General features: G+C 48.3%; 1 protein-coding gene across 3 annotated transcripts in view; it reads right to left on the bottom strand.

Moving 5' to 3' along the window:
- The window catches only part of LOC135054870 (myb-related transcription factor, partner of profilin-like), a 149,525-nt gene that overhangs the window by 28,329 nt on the left and 104,944 nt on the right, over positions 1-16,252 (bottom strand). For all 3 annotated transcript variants that reach the window (XM_063958282.1, XM_063958284.1, XM_063958281.1), the window contains exons 2-3: positions 1,657-1,737; positions 1,478-1,538 (exon numbers count right to left, since the gene is read on the bottom strand). In XM_063958282.1, coding sequence (XP_063814352.1) covers positions 1,478-1,538; positions 1,657-1,713 — 118 coding nt within the window. In that variant the 5' untranslated portion in view covers positions 1,714-1,737. The remainder of the gene's footprint in view (positions 1-1,477; positions 1,539-1,656; positions 1,738-16,252) is intronic.

Raw genomic sequence — 16,252 nt, 5'->3', positions numbered from 1 at the left:
GATACACCAGAGAGTGTGGGGAGGAGACTGGTCAGATCTCTGGGCTGGTAACACATAGTGACATGATGTGAGGGGAGAGCAGGAGTATAATAGGGGCTGATGGCTCCTGATGTATGAGATACACCAGAGAGTGTGGGGAGGAGACTGGTCAGAGCTCTGGGCTGGTAACACACAGTGACATGATGTGAGGAGGAGAGCAGGAGTATAATAGAGGCTGATGGCTCCTGATGTATGAGATACACCAGAGAATGTGGGGGGGATACTGGTCAGATCTCTGTGCTGGTAACACACAGTGACATGATGTGAGGAGGAGAGCAGGAGTATAATAGAGGCTGATGGCTCCTGATGTATGAGATACACCAGAGAGTGTGTGGAGGAGACTGGTCAGATCTCTGGGCTGGTAACACACAGTGACATGATGTGAGGGGAGAGCAGGAGTATAATAGGGGCTGATGGCTCCTGATGTATGAGATACACCAGAGAGTGTGGGGAGGAGACTGGTCAGATCTCTGGGCTGGTAACACATAGTGACATGATGTGAGGAGGAGAGCAGGAGTATAATAGAGGCTGATGTCTCCTGATGTATGAGATACACCAGAGAGAGTGGGGAGCAGACTGGTCAGATCTCTGTGCTGGTAACACACAGTGACATGATGTGAGGGGGAGAGCAGGAGTATAATAGGAGCTGATGGCTCCTGATGTATGAGATACACCAGAGAGTGTGGGGAGGAGACTGGTCATGTCTCTGGGCTGGTAACACACAGTGACATGATGTGAGAGGGAGAGCAGGAGTATAATAGGGGCTGATGGCTCCTGATGTATGAGATACACCAGAGAGTGTGGGGAGGAGACTGGTCAGATCTCTGGGCTGGTAACACACAGTGACATGATGTGAGGAGAGCAGGAGTATAATAGGGGCTGATGGCTCCTGATGTATGAGATACACCAGAGAGTGTGGGGGGGATACTGGTCAGATCTCTGGGCTGGTAATACACAGTGAGTGACATTATGTGAGGAGTCTAATGGATTTTGTCAGCCAGATATGATTTTCTCATTCGTTTTTAATGACAGGTGCAGATGGGATCAGTACGAGATCCCGCCGGTCGGAATACCGACACCGGGATCCCAACCGGCACAATCCCGACAGGGGGGCGAGCACAACGCAGCCCCTTGCGGGCTCGCTGCGCTCGCCATGCTACGCTCGGCACACGAATTTATTCTCCCTCTATGGGTGTCGTGGACACCCACAGAGGGAGAATATGTCGGGATTGTGCCGGTCAGGATCCCGGTGTCGGGATTCCGACCGCCGGGATCCCGACCGGCGGGTTCTTGAACGCATCCCGTGCAGAGTATTACCATGTTCCAAAATCCGGATAGGACTCAATATTTTGGCGTGAAAGGGGTATAAGAGATATATAATAGTGACAGAACAAGGAGAATATGTGACTATATTCTGTATTTAGTTATTATTACTCACACATGCCGATTTCTGTAGGAATATCCTCCTCCTTAATCTTCACATCTCTCTTAACTTCACCCTACATTGTAACAACGAAGCATAACATTATATGAATTAATATACCACTAGATACTTAATAGTAACAATATATTTTATAAACTTTACATTCATTATTAGAATATAATAACTCCATCTACCTGGAAATCCTGTAGGGAGATATTGTAATCTTCCCATTTACACTGAACGCCATCCATTTAGAAGTGATCGTTGGTGTAATGCTGGGAAATTATAAGAAGAAATACATTAAAATTGACTGGTGATTAATTATTTATTCTAGTCATTTCCAATCAGTAATAGTGTAATACAGTAATAGTCAAATACACAGTCGCTGCTGTCATAGTCACATATATGCAGTGGGTTAGGGACCCTAGACACAGGGACAGATCATCATTGCTTTGAGAGCAACACACATAGGGCGATATTCAATTCTTTACCCCCTCCAAAACCCGTTCTGTTTCTGCTGACGGGTGTGGTATCATCATTACAGCTTGCTACCGCCAAGGTAGCGAGGCGCTCTAACCCTTTACGCAGCTAAACCTGATACTATGGGCGCCATATGCTCGATAACAGGGATCACCTTAGGAAGGAGATCGAGCGTGATATTTCATTTGAATACCGCCCACAGAATAATAGGATTGGCATCAGGTGAGAGGGAGGGAAGAAAAGGAGGTAGGATGTTGGTTATAGTTGAGGAAAGCTAATTTTTAGAATAAGAGGTTAAGGTGCTTACACACTTAGCGATATAATAAACGATATCGCTAATTTTTCCCCTCCTGGGCAATATAGTTTACTATATGGGCCAGTGTGTATGCATGCAGCTGACGATGGCCGATGCACGGCCCTGTGGGTCGTTAACGACCCTCGGTGTCGGCAGTACATGCCGCTCAATTTGGACTCATCGTCCAAAGCTGGCATGATATCACTGTGCGATATTGTTAGCGATATTGCACAGTGTGTATGCCTGCCGTCAGGCAGAGGGGAAACACTAGGTGTTGTCGCTCAAGGAGCACATCGCCTAGTGTGTACCCACCATTAATGTGGATATTTGGCTGTGATTGTTAGGGTGAAGGAGCTAGCCTTTGCTGCTGAGGGTTTGCTCACCATTGTGCGGTTATGTTTACACGTTTGTGCCGTCACATTCCAATATCAATAGGGTTTTTAATATGGTACCCACACAAATTATGCCTCGTTTTTTTTTGTATTTTCAGAAAATACCACTGTTTTTTTTTACCCATGCTAGCATGTTGTAACCCGAATGGCCCAAAATAAAAATGTGTGCGGAATTTTTTTTAACATTTCTTTGTGGGCTTCTTTTCATCAGTAATCCACCTTTCCAAGATAGTAAAATCGATTCTATGGGGTAAATTTACTAAGATGGGAGTTCTATTTAAGATGGGATGTTGCCCATAGCAACCAATCTGTTTCTACTTCTCATTTATCTAGCACCTTCTAGAAGATAATACCTGAAATCTGATTGGTTGCTATGGGCAACAACCCATCTTAAATAGAACTCCCATCTTAGTAAATTTACCCCTATGTGCAGGTTTTGCAAAAAAAAAAAAACTGCACTTCAAATGAAAATACATCCCCCCTGTCAAAGTCGAAAAATATAGCGACCTATGATGCCTTGTACTAACCCCATGCGCTTGCCCGCTGCACATTCTCTCCCGTGCGTGCGCATATTCGCAGTTGCGTGACGGCGCCTCCACGGTTTTGAGCAGTGGTGTTTAGTATGCAACGGAAGAGTATATTATTAGTAACATTCCGGTGTTGGTTTGAAAGAGATTAATCGCTCCTGCGTATAGTTATGTTTATAAGAAGTTTATGGACATTTACTGTATTTGCAGTTCATTATCCATGCGGCGGGAAACCTGAGATTCCCTCCCACCTGAGCAGTTTGAAATAGTCACAGCCCACCTGTTCGAATCAACCTATGACCTTTCGTTATAATGTGAAGACAGATTCCTGTGTCCAATGAACAATGAGATTGTAGGGCCCTTTGTAGTGTACTGTATGTTGTGTATATAAGAACAGCCAGCCTGGGCCAGCTCAGTCTTCTCTCCACAAAGGTTTTCATCATTGACTAACTAGAGAGCTGGTTCCAGGACTGCGCTAGCGATCATTCCCCACGTGTGTAAGTTCTCTGTGACCAACTTATTTTCTGTCTGTATTTGCCATACTCTCTCTCTCTCTCTCACTGTTATTGTTTAGGATTAAGACGCTATTGTATATTTATGTCCAGTTATTCTGTTTAGGTGTTTTATGTTAGTGCTGTAGTGTATAAGCTGTTAACTGTTTTTCCCCTTTTTACATAGCTAAACCTCGTTAGCAAAGGTGTTGGAACCTCAGCAAGGTGTCTGTGTTTCTCTAGCTAGTATAGAGGGTTTCTGAGCGTCTCAATCGCTCAATCAGCTTTTATATAATCGAGGTTAATCAGCGTTAGATTGTGTTAACATTACTAGACCAAGGTTTACAGTATAGGCTTAGCCTTTCAGTGTGTTGCATACAAGGTTTACTGTGTGTAATCCTGTGAGCGTCTGCGCCGCTCGTGTTCCTCTCGTGGACACAGCGTCTGCTACGCTAGTAGCGTAGCATTACGGTGCTCGGGCCGCCTATAGCGTGCTCGATACCCAACGTAAGCCGTGAGCGAACGTGCCGCTTGTGCGTCTCGACCACGGCCTAGCGTCTGCTACGCTAAGTGCGTACCATTACGGTACCCCGTACGCCCATTGCGTACTGAGTCTCTTACCAATATATAGTGAATGTTATAAGATAAATAATTAGCTTTATCAATTGGCGGCTCGTCCGTCCTCCACATATCCGCTCTAGCGAACACAAGCAGACTATCTGTCAGCAAAGGGCGGGAAGGTAGTATCCCTTCGTATCCGTGTTGGTGGTGGGGGATACAGTAGTGCTGACTAGATAAGCGTCTGCATCGCTACGTTGTAGGAGTGTTGGTGGAATCCGGAACCGGAAAGTAAGAACAGTACGCTATTGTTTTTTTTTTTTTAAACTGTTTCATTTCTGTTTGGTACACATTGCATACGCAACACAAGTACACACCTGTATTTTCATTGGTATTTTCAGATCTCGCCTTCCTGTTTGCCATTTATCATTGATAACGGACTGAGAAAGATTTGTTGCTATTGGTGGTTAAAAGTAAAATTAATACGTAAGGAAGTAATTTGTAAAACACGCACACGGCTTTGCCTAAGATACAAGGAAGTTCTGTGTGGTGCTCGGTAAATGATTACAGTTAAATATCATTTGCATTGATAGAAACTTGTTACTTGTGTTACTGTGGACGTGTCTGGCCTGTGTACACGTGTCCCTAACAAAGGGCGGGACAAGCGTACGCGACGCAAGGGCTTACACACGTAGCGTATATTACGCAACGGAGCGTATAGGTATGCCCACATAATACAAATCACACAATAGTATTGTTTTAGTAGGCGATACGGAAGCAACGCGATAATAGCACAAGTTAATCTCAGTGTCCTAAATTTTAGCGTAAAAGATCCTTCTCTAGTTGCAACTCCTCTGGGACTAGACTGCGATACTGAATGAAAGGGATTTCTGTACAGAAACGAAAGTAAAGAGTATATGAGGTGGGGGCGTGGCCACAGCAGCAGAGGACTAGGCAGCAGGATCGAGGAGCTCCCTGGATAATTAATCCTGCAACAATCCTGGGGCCCCGATCCTGCTCTCCTCTGGACTAATCTCCTGCCCGGCGGTGCTGGGGAGGCGGTGGAGTGTGTGTGCGAGCGCTCCCGGCTCGCGTCGGCGGCCGCCCGGACTCCGGGCCTAGGCCGCAGCTCAGTCCCCGGCCTCGATTTTGAAGCTCCGCCGGGCGCGTGCGCGCGCGCACACGATCGAGCGCCCGAGGCGGACGCGGCGTCCAGCGGCACAGGAAAGGAGCGGCACCCCACTCCTGCACCCTCAGGGCCACATACAGAAGCCATCCTGATACCCTGAAGGCTGGTGCAGAGAGGGAAGGAGGGGGAAATCCTTGTGCTGGGCGGCCATTTTACCTGCAGCTCCCTGAGGCACTGAACACAGCAAGGTGCAGTGTGGGTGAAGACTGCACTGGGCTGAAGGATTGATACTGTCCCAGCTGCCCTGCCTCCTACTGCTTATACTGCTGGAATACCACACACTGGACATATTTATTTATACCATTGGACCCCCCAGGTCCCCCTTCTCCCCTCTCCCTTCGTTACAACGTCTGGCTTTCCCAGTGACTGGCGTGCTGCTGTTGCTGCATTTACCTTCCACTGTTATACTTTCGACACTGAATAACGGGACTCTCATTACAGCTGGACCCCCACAAGATGGTGAGGGGCGGCCAGAGTGCGGCCGCGGCTAAACTGGAGAAGTTTGCCCGACAGCCTACATCTCAGTCGACGCAGTCATCTCCTAAGCCTTCCCCCCCTGCCAGAATGGATCCATCGGCTGGGGCCGACTCGGGGGCGAATACGCAGCCGTCTGCACCCTCCATCCAGCAGGTCCTGGAGGCCATAGCGGCCAGCGAGCAACGCCTATCGGACAAGATGGAGAAGGTGCAGTGCGATTTATCACTGCTGCGACAGGACGTCCAGCGAGTACGGGAGAGGGTGGGCGAAACTGAGACAAGGGTCTCCAACCTGGAAGACCTCAGCGGCCCTCTGCAACAATCGGTGTCTGCGGTTACACAGCAGGTCACAACGATACAAGCCAAACTCCTGGACATGGAGGGCAGACTCCGCAGAAACAACGTGAGGTTCGTAGGCCTCCCCGAAAAAGAAGAAGGGGCACACCCCGAGGATTTCCTGGAATCCTGGTTAAAAGAGGCATATGGTGCTGAATCCTTTACATCTCAGTTTGCAGTGGAGCGGGCCCACCGCGTGCCCTTCCGGCCTTTACCACCAGGTGCCCCACCACGAACTTTTATAGCAAAATTCCTGCACTACAAGGACCGGGACTCCGTCCTGCGCCTGGGACGTGTGAAGGGTCCCCTGATACGGAATGGAATCCGGGTGTCGGCATTTCCGGACTTTGCAGCGGACGTCCAAAAAGACAGAGCACAGTTTCTCCCCATAAAGCGACGCCTTCGTGACCTGAATATATCCTATTCAATGCTGTTTCCCTCCAGGTTGCGAGTGGTGGCGGATGGGGAGACCAAATTCTTCAGCTCGCCCAGGGAAGCGGCTTCCTGGTTGGACAGATATGCTCCGGGGGCACGCCAGCTGGCTCCAGACTGACATCGGGTCGCCTTCCTTTATGGGCCTACAACTCGCAAGTATAAGTCCAGGGAGCTTCCTCTCGTTTAGTGGTTCTGGACTTTGCTGAGAAGTGTTATAAACGTATAACGTATAAGGGTTTAAATATTTTGGGTTGTTTGATCTGTACGCCTAGTACAGTGTTGCCGTAGGCTTTGGGTTCTCCAGGGCTAGAGTTCGGTTAGGGATTTAGGTATGCCACAGTTCGGGGAGGTATACGGGGAGGGGGGATGCCGGGGGGCTGCTGTTGGTCCCCCAGTAGTTTTTCTGTTTTATGTTTTGAATTTAAGAAGCCTACATATTAGCTATTCGGAGGGTGTGGTGGGGTTGCACTGTTTCCAGGGGTTTGGCTCGAGGTCCGGGGCCGGAGGACGGCGCGACTGCGCGAGTAAGGAGCCGGGGGGTTGGGTGGTAGATAGGAGTGTTGCGCCCCAGCTGATGACTTGGCTGACATGCCTCCCTTAAAAATCTTGTCGTGGAATGTCCGGGGCATTAACAACAAAGTAAAGCGATCCTTAGTGTTTAAGATGATCAAGAAATATTGCCCGGATATTATCTGTTTAAGCGAAACCCATTTGGAGGGAAATAGGCTGTTGTCGCTCCGTAGGCCTTGGGTGGGCTGGGCATATCATTCCTCGCATTCCTCCTATTCCCGAGGGGTGTCGGTAATGATTAAGAGGACTGTGCAGTTTGAGATGATTAGGGTAAATACAGATCCACATGGTAGATACGTGTTCATAGAATGTAAATTGTTCTCACGTAATTTTTTCCTGTTGTCTGTGTATGTTCCCCCCCCGTTTTCATATGATGTCCTGCAAAAGGCCGCCTTGTTTGTTGCCTCCTCCCCACACACCCCTGTCATCTGCTTGGGGGACTTCAACGCTGTGTTGGATGCCTCCTTAGACAGATGGAGGGCTCCCCGGGATCAAGGGACGGGGGGTGGTTCAGCCTCATCGGGATCTAAATTCGCAGACTTTCTAGACGGTATGCAATGGGTAGACGTCTGGAGAATTCGGAATCCTAGTCTTAGGCAATACTCCTGTTATTCGGGTACACATGGCTCTTTTTCTAGAATCGACCTGGCCCTGGTCTCGCCTGGGCTTTTGCCTGGCGTGACGGATGTCCGTTACGAGGCACGGGGGGTGTCAGATCACTCGCCCCTGGTGCTCTCAATAGATGGGGAATGTCAGAGGGGACAGTCATATTGGCGGCTACACCCTTCCTGGCTGGCCCAGCTGGGCGAATGCCCGGAGTTGGTGTCCACATGGGAGGGATTTTTTGCAGACAATGTGGGATCGGCCCCGGCCCCGGTTGTCTGGGACGCGTTCAAGGCGTACTTGCGAGGTACAATGATCGGCAAAATTGCAGCCTGCAAGGTGGCTAGAAGGGCGACGGAAAGACAGCTTGAGACTGAGTGTAGAGATCTGGAGATGCGTTACCTGACAGAGGGTACTCCTGAGCTGAAGGCCCGCTGGCTTGCGGCTCAGGAGGCCTGGCTGGCCCACCTTTCAGATATAAACGCACGTTCCCTTTTGTTTAGGGCTACTAACATATATATGCAGGCGGACAGACCAGGTAGCCTGATGGCCCACTTAGTGCACTACGATCGACCTGGGACCACGATAGCGCAAATGCTAGACCCAGGCGGCTCCACGGTAGATGCCGCCCCCGACATCGCTCAGATGTTCCTCGACTACTTCAGAGAAGTATACGACAGTAGACTGACATGCTCCACGGAGGAACTTGACCTGTACCTGACAAACATTCCCCTTTCTAAACTCTCCCACGAGGCCAGGGACGCATTAGACGCACCTCTGACCCTGGAAGAGGTGGTGTCGGCGGTGGAGGTGTCTCCTAGAGGTAAATCCCCGGGCAGTGACGGTATTCCCACGGAACTATATAAACAGTACATAGAGTTCTTTGGTCCCCAGCTGCTTGACACGTACGTTAAAATGACTGCCACTAACAGCCTTCCTCCCTCGATGTCCGAGGCGATCCTTATAATGCTTCCAAAGCCTGGAAAGGACCCCAAGTTGTTGGACTCCTACAGGCCAATCTCCCTTATCCCCACTGACGCCAAGATCCTGGCGAAAATTCTTGCGGTCCGACTCAACCTAGTGATTGAATCTATAATTCATCCGGACCAAACCGGCTTCATGCCTGGGAAATCCACATCCATTAACTTGCGCAGGCTATACACCATTTTGCAGGCCCCCCGCGACTTCCCCTCGGACGCGGCTGTAGTCTCATTGGATGCAGCCAAGGCATTCGACAGCGTTGAATGGCCTTACCTGTGGGGAGTCATGAGGAACATGGGCTTCGGCCCAAACTTTATTCAATGGATCAAACTACTATACCAGAATCCACGCGCCAGGGTCTTGGTGAACGGCTACATTTCCTCCTCCTTCCCTTTGACACGGGGCACCAGACAAGGATGCCCCCTCTCTCCTGCCCTGTTTGCCATAGCCATAGAGCCTCTCGCTTGCCTGATCAGATCGCACCCGGACATTGGGGGAATAGGTACCGGCCCCTGTACTGACAAGATAGCCCTTTATGCGGATGACTTGTTGTTATTCCTTCAAGACTACGCAGTAGAGATGCCCACTGTGCTGCGGGTCATCGAGACATTCGGAGGGTATTCGGGTCTCCGCATAAATTGGACTAAATCATTTATTATGCCCATTATAGGCCCCCTCCCTCAGATTCCGAAAATATCCCTGCCACTGTGCTGGACAGTTCAGTTTAAGTACCTCGGAATTCTAATTACAAACGACCCATCAGACTTTGTGCCCTTAAACCTCGACCCCCTAGTACAAACAGTAGTGCGCAAATCTAGAGCCTGGGGTAAGCTACCACTGACAATGACGGGCAGGGTCGGCCTTATTAAAATGGTAGTCCTGCCTAAACTATTGTATGTTCTACTACAGTCCCCTGTGTTCATTTTTCCAGCCTTCTTCAGGAAATTAAATAGCGTCCTGTCCTCCTTTGTATGGGCCAATAAAAGAGCTAGAATTAAATTAACCACCCTCACCAGGCAGAAAGGGGACGGCGGTCTGGCCTTGCCCCACTTCCAACTATATTATTATGCTGCTCAGCTATCACATATCAATATGTGGCTTCGGGAGGGGGGTGGGGCTGGGCTGGGCCGGGCGTTCCTTCAATGCTATTACCCAGACCTTTCCCCGGCACAGGTCCTGGTGGGGGAAAACCCTTCCAGATTTTTACCTCCTATTGTCTTTCAGGCGATGAGAATATGGCTAGCATTGAAGGGCCTACTCGGGTATGAAGGCATGGACCCTGATACTCCCCTATGGCACTCCACAATGCTTAATGAACTGAGGTCCCTAGAGGGCGGGGAGGTATGGGCTCCGTATTCGATAGACTCACTGTCCCAATTATATAGTGACGGTTCATTGAAATCATTTCACCAATTAAAGGAGGAGTTTGGACTCCCGAACTCTTACTTCTACAGATTTTTACAGCTCAGGCACGCCTTGCAGGCGCAATTTGGAGACTCCCCCCCGGCGCTCCTCCCATTTCCCATCAAAACATTTCTACAAACACTGGGTCGAGTCAAGGTAATTTCCTTCACCTACTCATACCTCCTTCAAACAATACATGCAGACCCGCTCTCGAATCTTCGGGCGAACTGGGAGCGTGACTTGGGTCCCATAGACGGGGAAGACTGGGAGGGCGCTCTGGGCAATCCGAGCCAGGTCACCAAATCGCTACGGTTTCAGCAGATACAGCTTTTCATTCTGCATAGATCATACATGACACCGAGCAGGCTGGCCAGATTCAGGTCTGATAATGTTGATGTTTGTCCCAAGTGCGGGGCTGCCGGAGGCACATTCTGGCACCTCATATGGGAATGCCCGTTGCTACAGGTGTTCTGGGCTGGGGTCAGGTCGATTCTGGAACACACGGGAACACAGAGGGGAATGCTGACTCCGAGATTTTGCATTCTGGGGGTGGGTGACTCGGATTCTGGGTCTAGATGGGAAAACATGTATGCCCGCAGCGTATGCGCACTTGCAAAAGTGTGTATCGCGCGGACATGGATGGCCCCCAGCCCTCCCACAATACCTGCTCTTAAAAGTTTGATCAATGATACCCTATTAAAAGAACGATATGTATATATGAAATATAATGCCCTTACCAGATACGAGAAGATTTGGTCTCCTTGGATCACATCCACATACTCCTCCCTTGCCCTTCAAATGTAACGGGCACTGGCCATTGCTGCGGAAGCGCTGTTTGGGCCCCGGGGCGTTGGGCCGAACCCTTTACCTCTCCTAACGCAGTTGCTTAAATACTTAGCTGTCGCATCACACCATGCACACATCAGCTTGACTAGGCTTGAGTTTGTTTAGAGGGTTAGTTCGGGGGTAGTGGGGTTGTGGGCTATATACGGCTCACTAGACGGGGTAATTACACATAAGGTGGGGGGAGAAAACTTGAAAAATGTTAAGTATGTGAACCATGACTTGGCTACAGACTACAAAAAATATGTATACCGCGGGAAGACCGCACGGAAATGGTAATATGGGGAATTTCATTCATGCATGTATAATACCATAAAGATATTATGAATGACTGAATACTGTGATTATACACTATGACCAGTAATATATTCTGAAATGTCTGTATCTCTAATTTTGTGGCGAATAAAAATTACTCTATTTAAAAAAAAAAGAGTATATGAGGTGAAAGAGTGTGTGCATATATATATATAAGTTTCTCATTTTGGTTGGAACCTAGAAATCGAGTTCTCGTAGAGGTACATCCGTGAAAGTGACAGCGCGGTGGCTTGGGAGGCATCCCTTGTTAAATATTGAAATAAGAGCATTAGAGTATAGCAGATTAGGAGGTCTACTGTAGACACAGACCAGGAGGTCACAGACCAGGAGGTCCAGAGACAGACCAGGAGGTCTAGGTACAGCAGACTAGGAAGTCCGCTATAGATAAAGTCAAGAAGCACAACCCCAGGAGGGTTGGTGCAATACCAATATAGGCCATCAAGCTCTGGCTGAAGGAATTCGCAGCCGTAATTTTCGATTCCGTTGGTTGTTCCGCACATAAGATTAGTTGCTTATGTGCAGTACGATTGTACCGCATGTAATTGTGTGCATTAGTTTGTAACTTGACCCAGTACCATTTGCGTACGCTAGAGGGGTCATAAACGCTATTTGTACATTCTAACGTGATTTGTGTAATTTTTTTTATTTTAAGGGAGGTTTGCTGGTCACTCAGGAACTCTCCGGCAACTGATATTTACTGGGAAGGGTAAGTGCTCTTCGGATCACATCCACACGTTCCAGTAAATAGAGGTTCAGGTTGCAGGGGCCCTAGGTTGAGTACGCCAGCGCTAAGGCAGTGTGTGGGCGTATTGGTCGACGTGGGCGAGTGTGTGAAGGTACTCAGTAAACTTTCACCGTCGGCCTACCCCGGACATCTTGGTTTTTGTAAGGGTTCGCTGAAGACCCTGATTTGAAGGTCAGAGGTAGTGAAAGCAATACCTGCAAAGATGGGGGCCAGTTGTTCAGGTAGGGGGCGATCAACCTTGGTTCAGGTTGATTTAGTAAGCCGGCCAATAGGGTCGGCAAGGTATATCATGTGTGAGAAATACGGTTCACACACACAGGTTTTGTGCGTTGAATGGGAAAGAATGACTGTGCATGACGGGGAAAAGTTCCCACGGGTAGGCAGTTTTAGCCCCGAGGTGTTACAAAATCTAAGGAGAAGGATATGTCTCATTAAATCTGCAAAGAGACGAATCAGACATTATAATTATTTACAATTATGGCAACAGGAAGGTGAAATACAAAGAGGATTGGCTCAAGCGGCTGGATCTAACCCTATCAGGAAACTGATAGCCACCGCACCACCACCACCATACATAACAGGGGAGAAAGTGGTCACAGAGAATGGCACACTGGTGTATGATAAACATGCACTTAGTAACTGTATAGATGTTAAGAATAATGTAACTAAGATTGTTGATGCTAATACTAACCCGTGCAAGCTGTACCCTGTTTTAAACTTTCCCCAGGATTGTGACCAAGAGGATGAGCCCACAACAATATCGGTACTCTCTCTAGCAGCCACCTTAGCAGAAACAACAGTGGGCACAGCCCAACCCGTAAGAGTAGTATCAAAGGCCCCTAGTGGAGGGACAGGTGAGGTCGTATCAACTGGTAAGTACGGCACTGTACACTATGCAGAAACCATTACACCACATGTTGTAGAATCTACTCAGAATGATGTTATTGAACTTAATCCCGTTAGGGTAATTGCAGTACCAAATGGGAAAACTGACACTTCAGGAGTTACTCCTGTCAGAAACATCGGCATGCACTGCCCTTTTTCCCCGAACGGAATTAAGATCAATGATGTCTGAATTCCCTGATCCTAGGAAAGATCTAGCTGCAAGCCAGAGATACATTAGAGAGCTAGGTAACTCTGCAGAGCCCACTAACAAAGATTGGCGGACATTGCTGAGGGCATGTTTACCCTCCAATGTCGACTGTTGAAATTTATCGCTGACTGTAAATTAGACGAAGAGGTACCCCTTACGGATGCGTACAACCAAGATAATGTAAAAAGAATCAATCTGCAGTTAGCAGAATATTTCCCAGCTGTTGCTAAGTGGATCAAAATTTTCTCCATCAAGCAAAAAGAGGGAGAAATAGCTGCTGATTATTTTCATCGGGCACTGCAGGAAATGGCTAAGTATACAGGGATAGAAGACATTAAGACAAATGTGAATCATAGAGAAGTAGCAGTATCTGTGTTAATGGATGGTTTAAAGGAAGTATTGAGGACGAGGGTACAGACCACCCAACCATGTTGGCGAGGTTTGTCGGTGGCTACTTTGAGAGAGGCCGCTATTGATCATGATCGGAACATCACCAGACACAGGGAGTCGCAGAGTGATAAGCTGATGGCCGTAAGTATACAGGCCCTTACCACAAGGCCAACTCAGCATAAGTCTCAGACCCCTGTGGGTAAGTCAAATGTGGTAGTTTGTTATAATTGTCACAAAGAGGGACATTTTGCACGAGACTGTAGAGTGAAAAATATACAAAAATCATACCAAACCCCTAGACAACGACATGACACACGAAATTGGGATCAAGGACCGCAGAGACGGAGTTATGAGCCACACACAGGGGAAACAAAAAGGTATCCCCCAAGAAGAGACTGGCAAGTCTCTGATAGTTCCCATTTACCCCCTTCACAGGTAATAGCTGCCAGCGCGATGCAGGGAGGTCACCACACACCATAGGGGTGGGGCCACACCTGTAATCTGCAGCCAGTGAAATTAATTGCGAGCCTTGGAAGTGAACCCGAGGTCACAATTGATGTAGCTGGCCAAGTCAGCAAGTCAGTGATAAATTCGACCGTGGGCATGAGAACCACTGGTAAAACAATTCCAGCCATGGGAGTAACAGGAGTAGTACAGCACTATCCTTTAAGCAAACCAGCAGAGATTACGATAGGGCCCTTGCATACCAAGCATTCCTTTTTGCTAGCTGCATCGGCTCCGACTAATCTCCTTGGGAGAGATTTACTGTGCAAAATGGGATGTGTCATATATTGTACTCCTGAAGGTGTGTTCTTGGACATACCCGAAAACCACGCTCAGGAAGTGCAGGATATGCTAGATTCCCCAACAAGATTAATGTCACACACTGTTATTGTAAATAGGTGTCCGTCCAAGGTAGAAGGAATGACTTCCCAGATACCGGAGTCACTTTGGACCAAGGATGGACAAGACACTGGATTAATGGCAAACGTAGCCCCAGTAGTTGTACAAGTAAAAGATGGTAGGATAGCTCCAAAAATCCCACAATACCCTCTGAAGCCAGAGGCGGAGTTAGGAGTTTACCCTGTAATAGAGCGCTTGCTACAACAAGGCATTCTGGTAAGGACGTCCAGCACTGCCAATAGTCCCATCTTCCCTGTTAAAAAGAGTGGGGGGAGGGGTTACAGACTAGTGCAGGATCTAAGGGGGATCAACAAAATAGTTGAGAGTCAATTCCCTGTAGTGCCAAATCCAGCTGTTATCCTTATGCAAATCCCTCCCACTGCCAAATTTTTCACTGTGATTGACCTCTGCTCCGCCTTCTTCTCAGTACCTCTGCACCCTGACAGTCAATACTTATTCGCATTTACATACAGAGGAGTTCAGTACACCTGGACTCGCTTACCACAAGGTTTCATTGACAGTCCAAGTATTTTCTCACAGGCCTTGCATGATTGTTTACAGTCTTTTCAACCTGAGAGTGGATCAATATTAATACAGTACGTGGATGACCTACTGCTGTGTTCAGATTCACTTGAATCGTCTCTGAGAGATACGAAACAACTCCTGTTTCATCTTTCAGACACCGGACACAAGGTTTCCAAAGACAAGTTACAATTATGCCAGACCAGGGTGAAGTATTTGGTACACTGTCTGACACAAGGACTGAGACACCTCACCGCTGATAGAATTCAAGCAATTCATGACATGACTCTGCCACAAACCCAGCAACAGATTAGAACGTTTTTAGGAATGTGTGAGTATTGCCGTAACTGGATCCCAGGGTTTTCTATACTGGCCCTGCCTTTGCAGGAGATGGTCTCATCAAACAAACCTGATCGGATTTCGCACACAGACGAGTCTGAGATGGCATTTAGGAGACTTAAACAGTGCCTAACGCAGGCACCAGCATTAGGCATGCCAGATTATGGAAAACACTTTGAGCTGTACGGAACAGAGAGTGCTGGGTGCGCGGCAGGTGTCTTAACCCAGAAGCATGGTGATGCCAGCAGGCCGGTAGCCTACTAGAGCGCTCAGCTAGACACGGTAGCACGATCCCTCCCCACATGCTTGCGAAGTGTTGCAGCGATAGCATTGCTAGTAAGTAAAAGCGAAGATGTAGTGCTAGGACACAACCTCACAATTCATACACCACATGCAGTGTCAGCCTTACTGAATTCTGCCCAAACCAGACACGTCTCATCAGCGCGGTTTACAAGATGGGAATTGGCATTAATGGCCCCGGTAAACATCACCATAAGGAGATGCAGTGCATTAAATCCTGCAACATATCTCCCAGGTGTGCCTGGACAGGCACAAAGGGTGGAGGATGAGAGTGATGGTGAAGGAGGATTTAGTACAGGAGATGACACACATGATTGTATGGAATATTTGACCCAAAATTTCACGGCAAGGCCTGACATCAGTGACAACCCACTGGAAGATGTAGATTTTACTTTCTACACTGACGGTAGTTGTCACAGACAGACGGACTCGGGAGACTTGTGTACTGGATACGCAGTCGTAGATGACCAAGGTACCATAGAAGCGGAACCCTTAGGCCCACCACACTCAGCACAAGTTGCTGAGCTGGTTGCCCTAACCAGAGCATGTGAATTGGCTAAAGGCAAGTCAGCCAATATCTACACAGATTCTAGGTACGCCTTC

Source organism: Pseudophryne corroboree, chromosome 3 (genome assembly GCF_028390025.1).
Source record: "Pseudophryne corroboree isolate aPseCor3 chromosome 3, aPseCor3.hap2, whole genome shotgun sequence".
Lineage (NCBI taxonomy): Eukaryota > Metazoa > Chordata > Amphibia > Anura > Myobatrachidae > Pseudophryne > Pseudophryne corroboree.
Note: the sequence above shows the minus strand (reverse complement) of the source record. Positions and strands in the feature narration are given on the sequence as shown.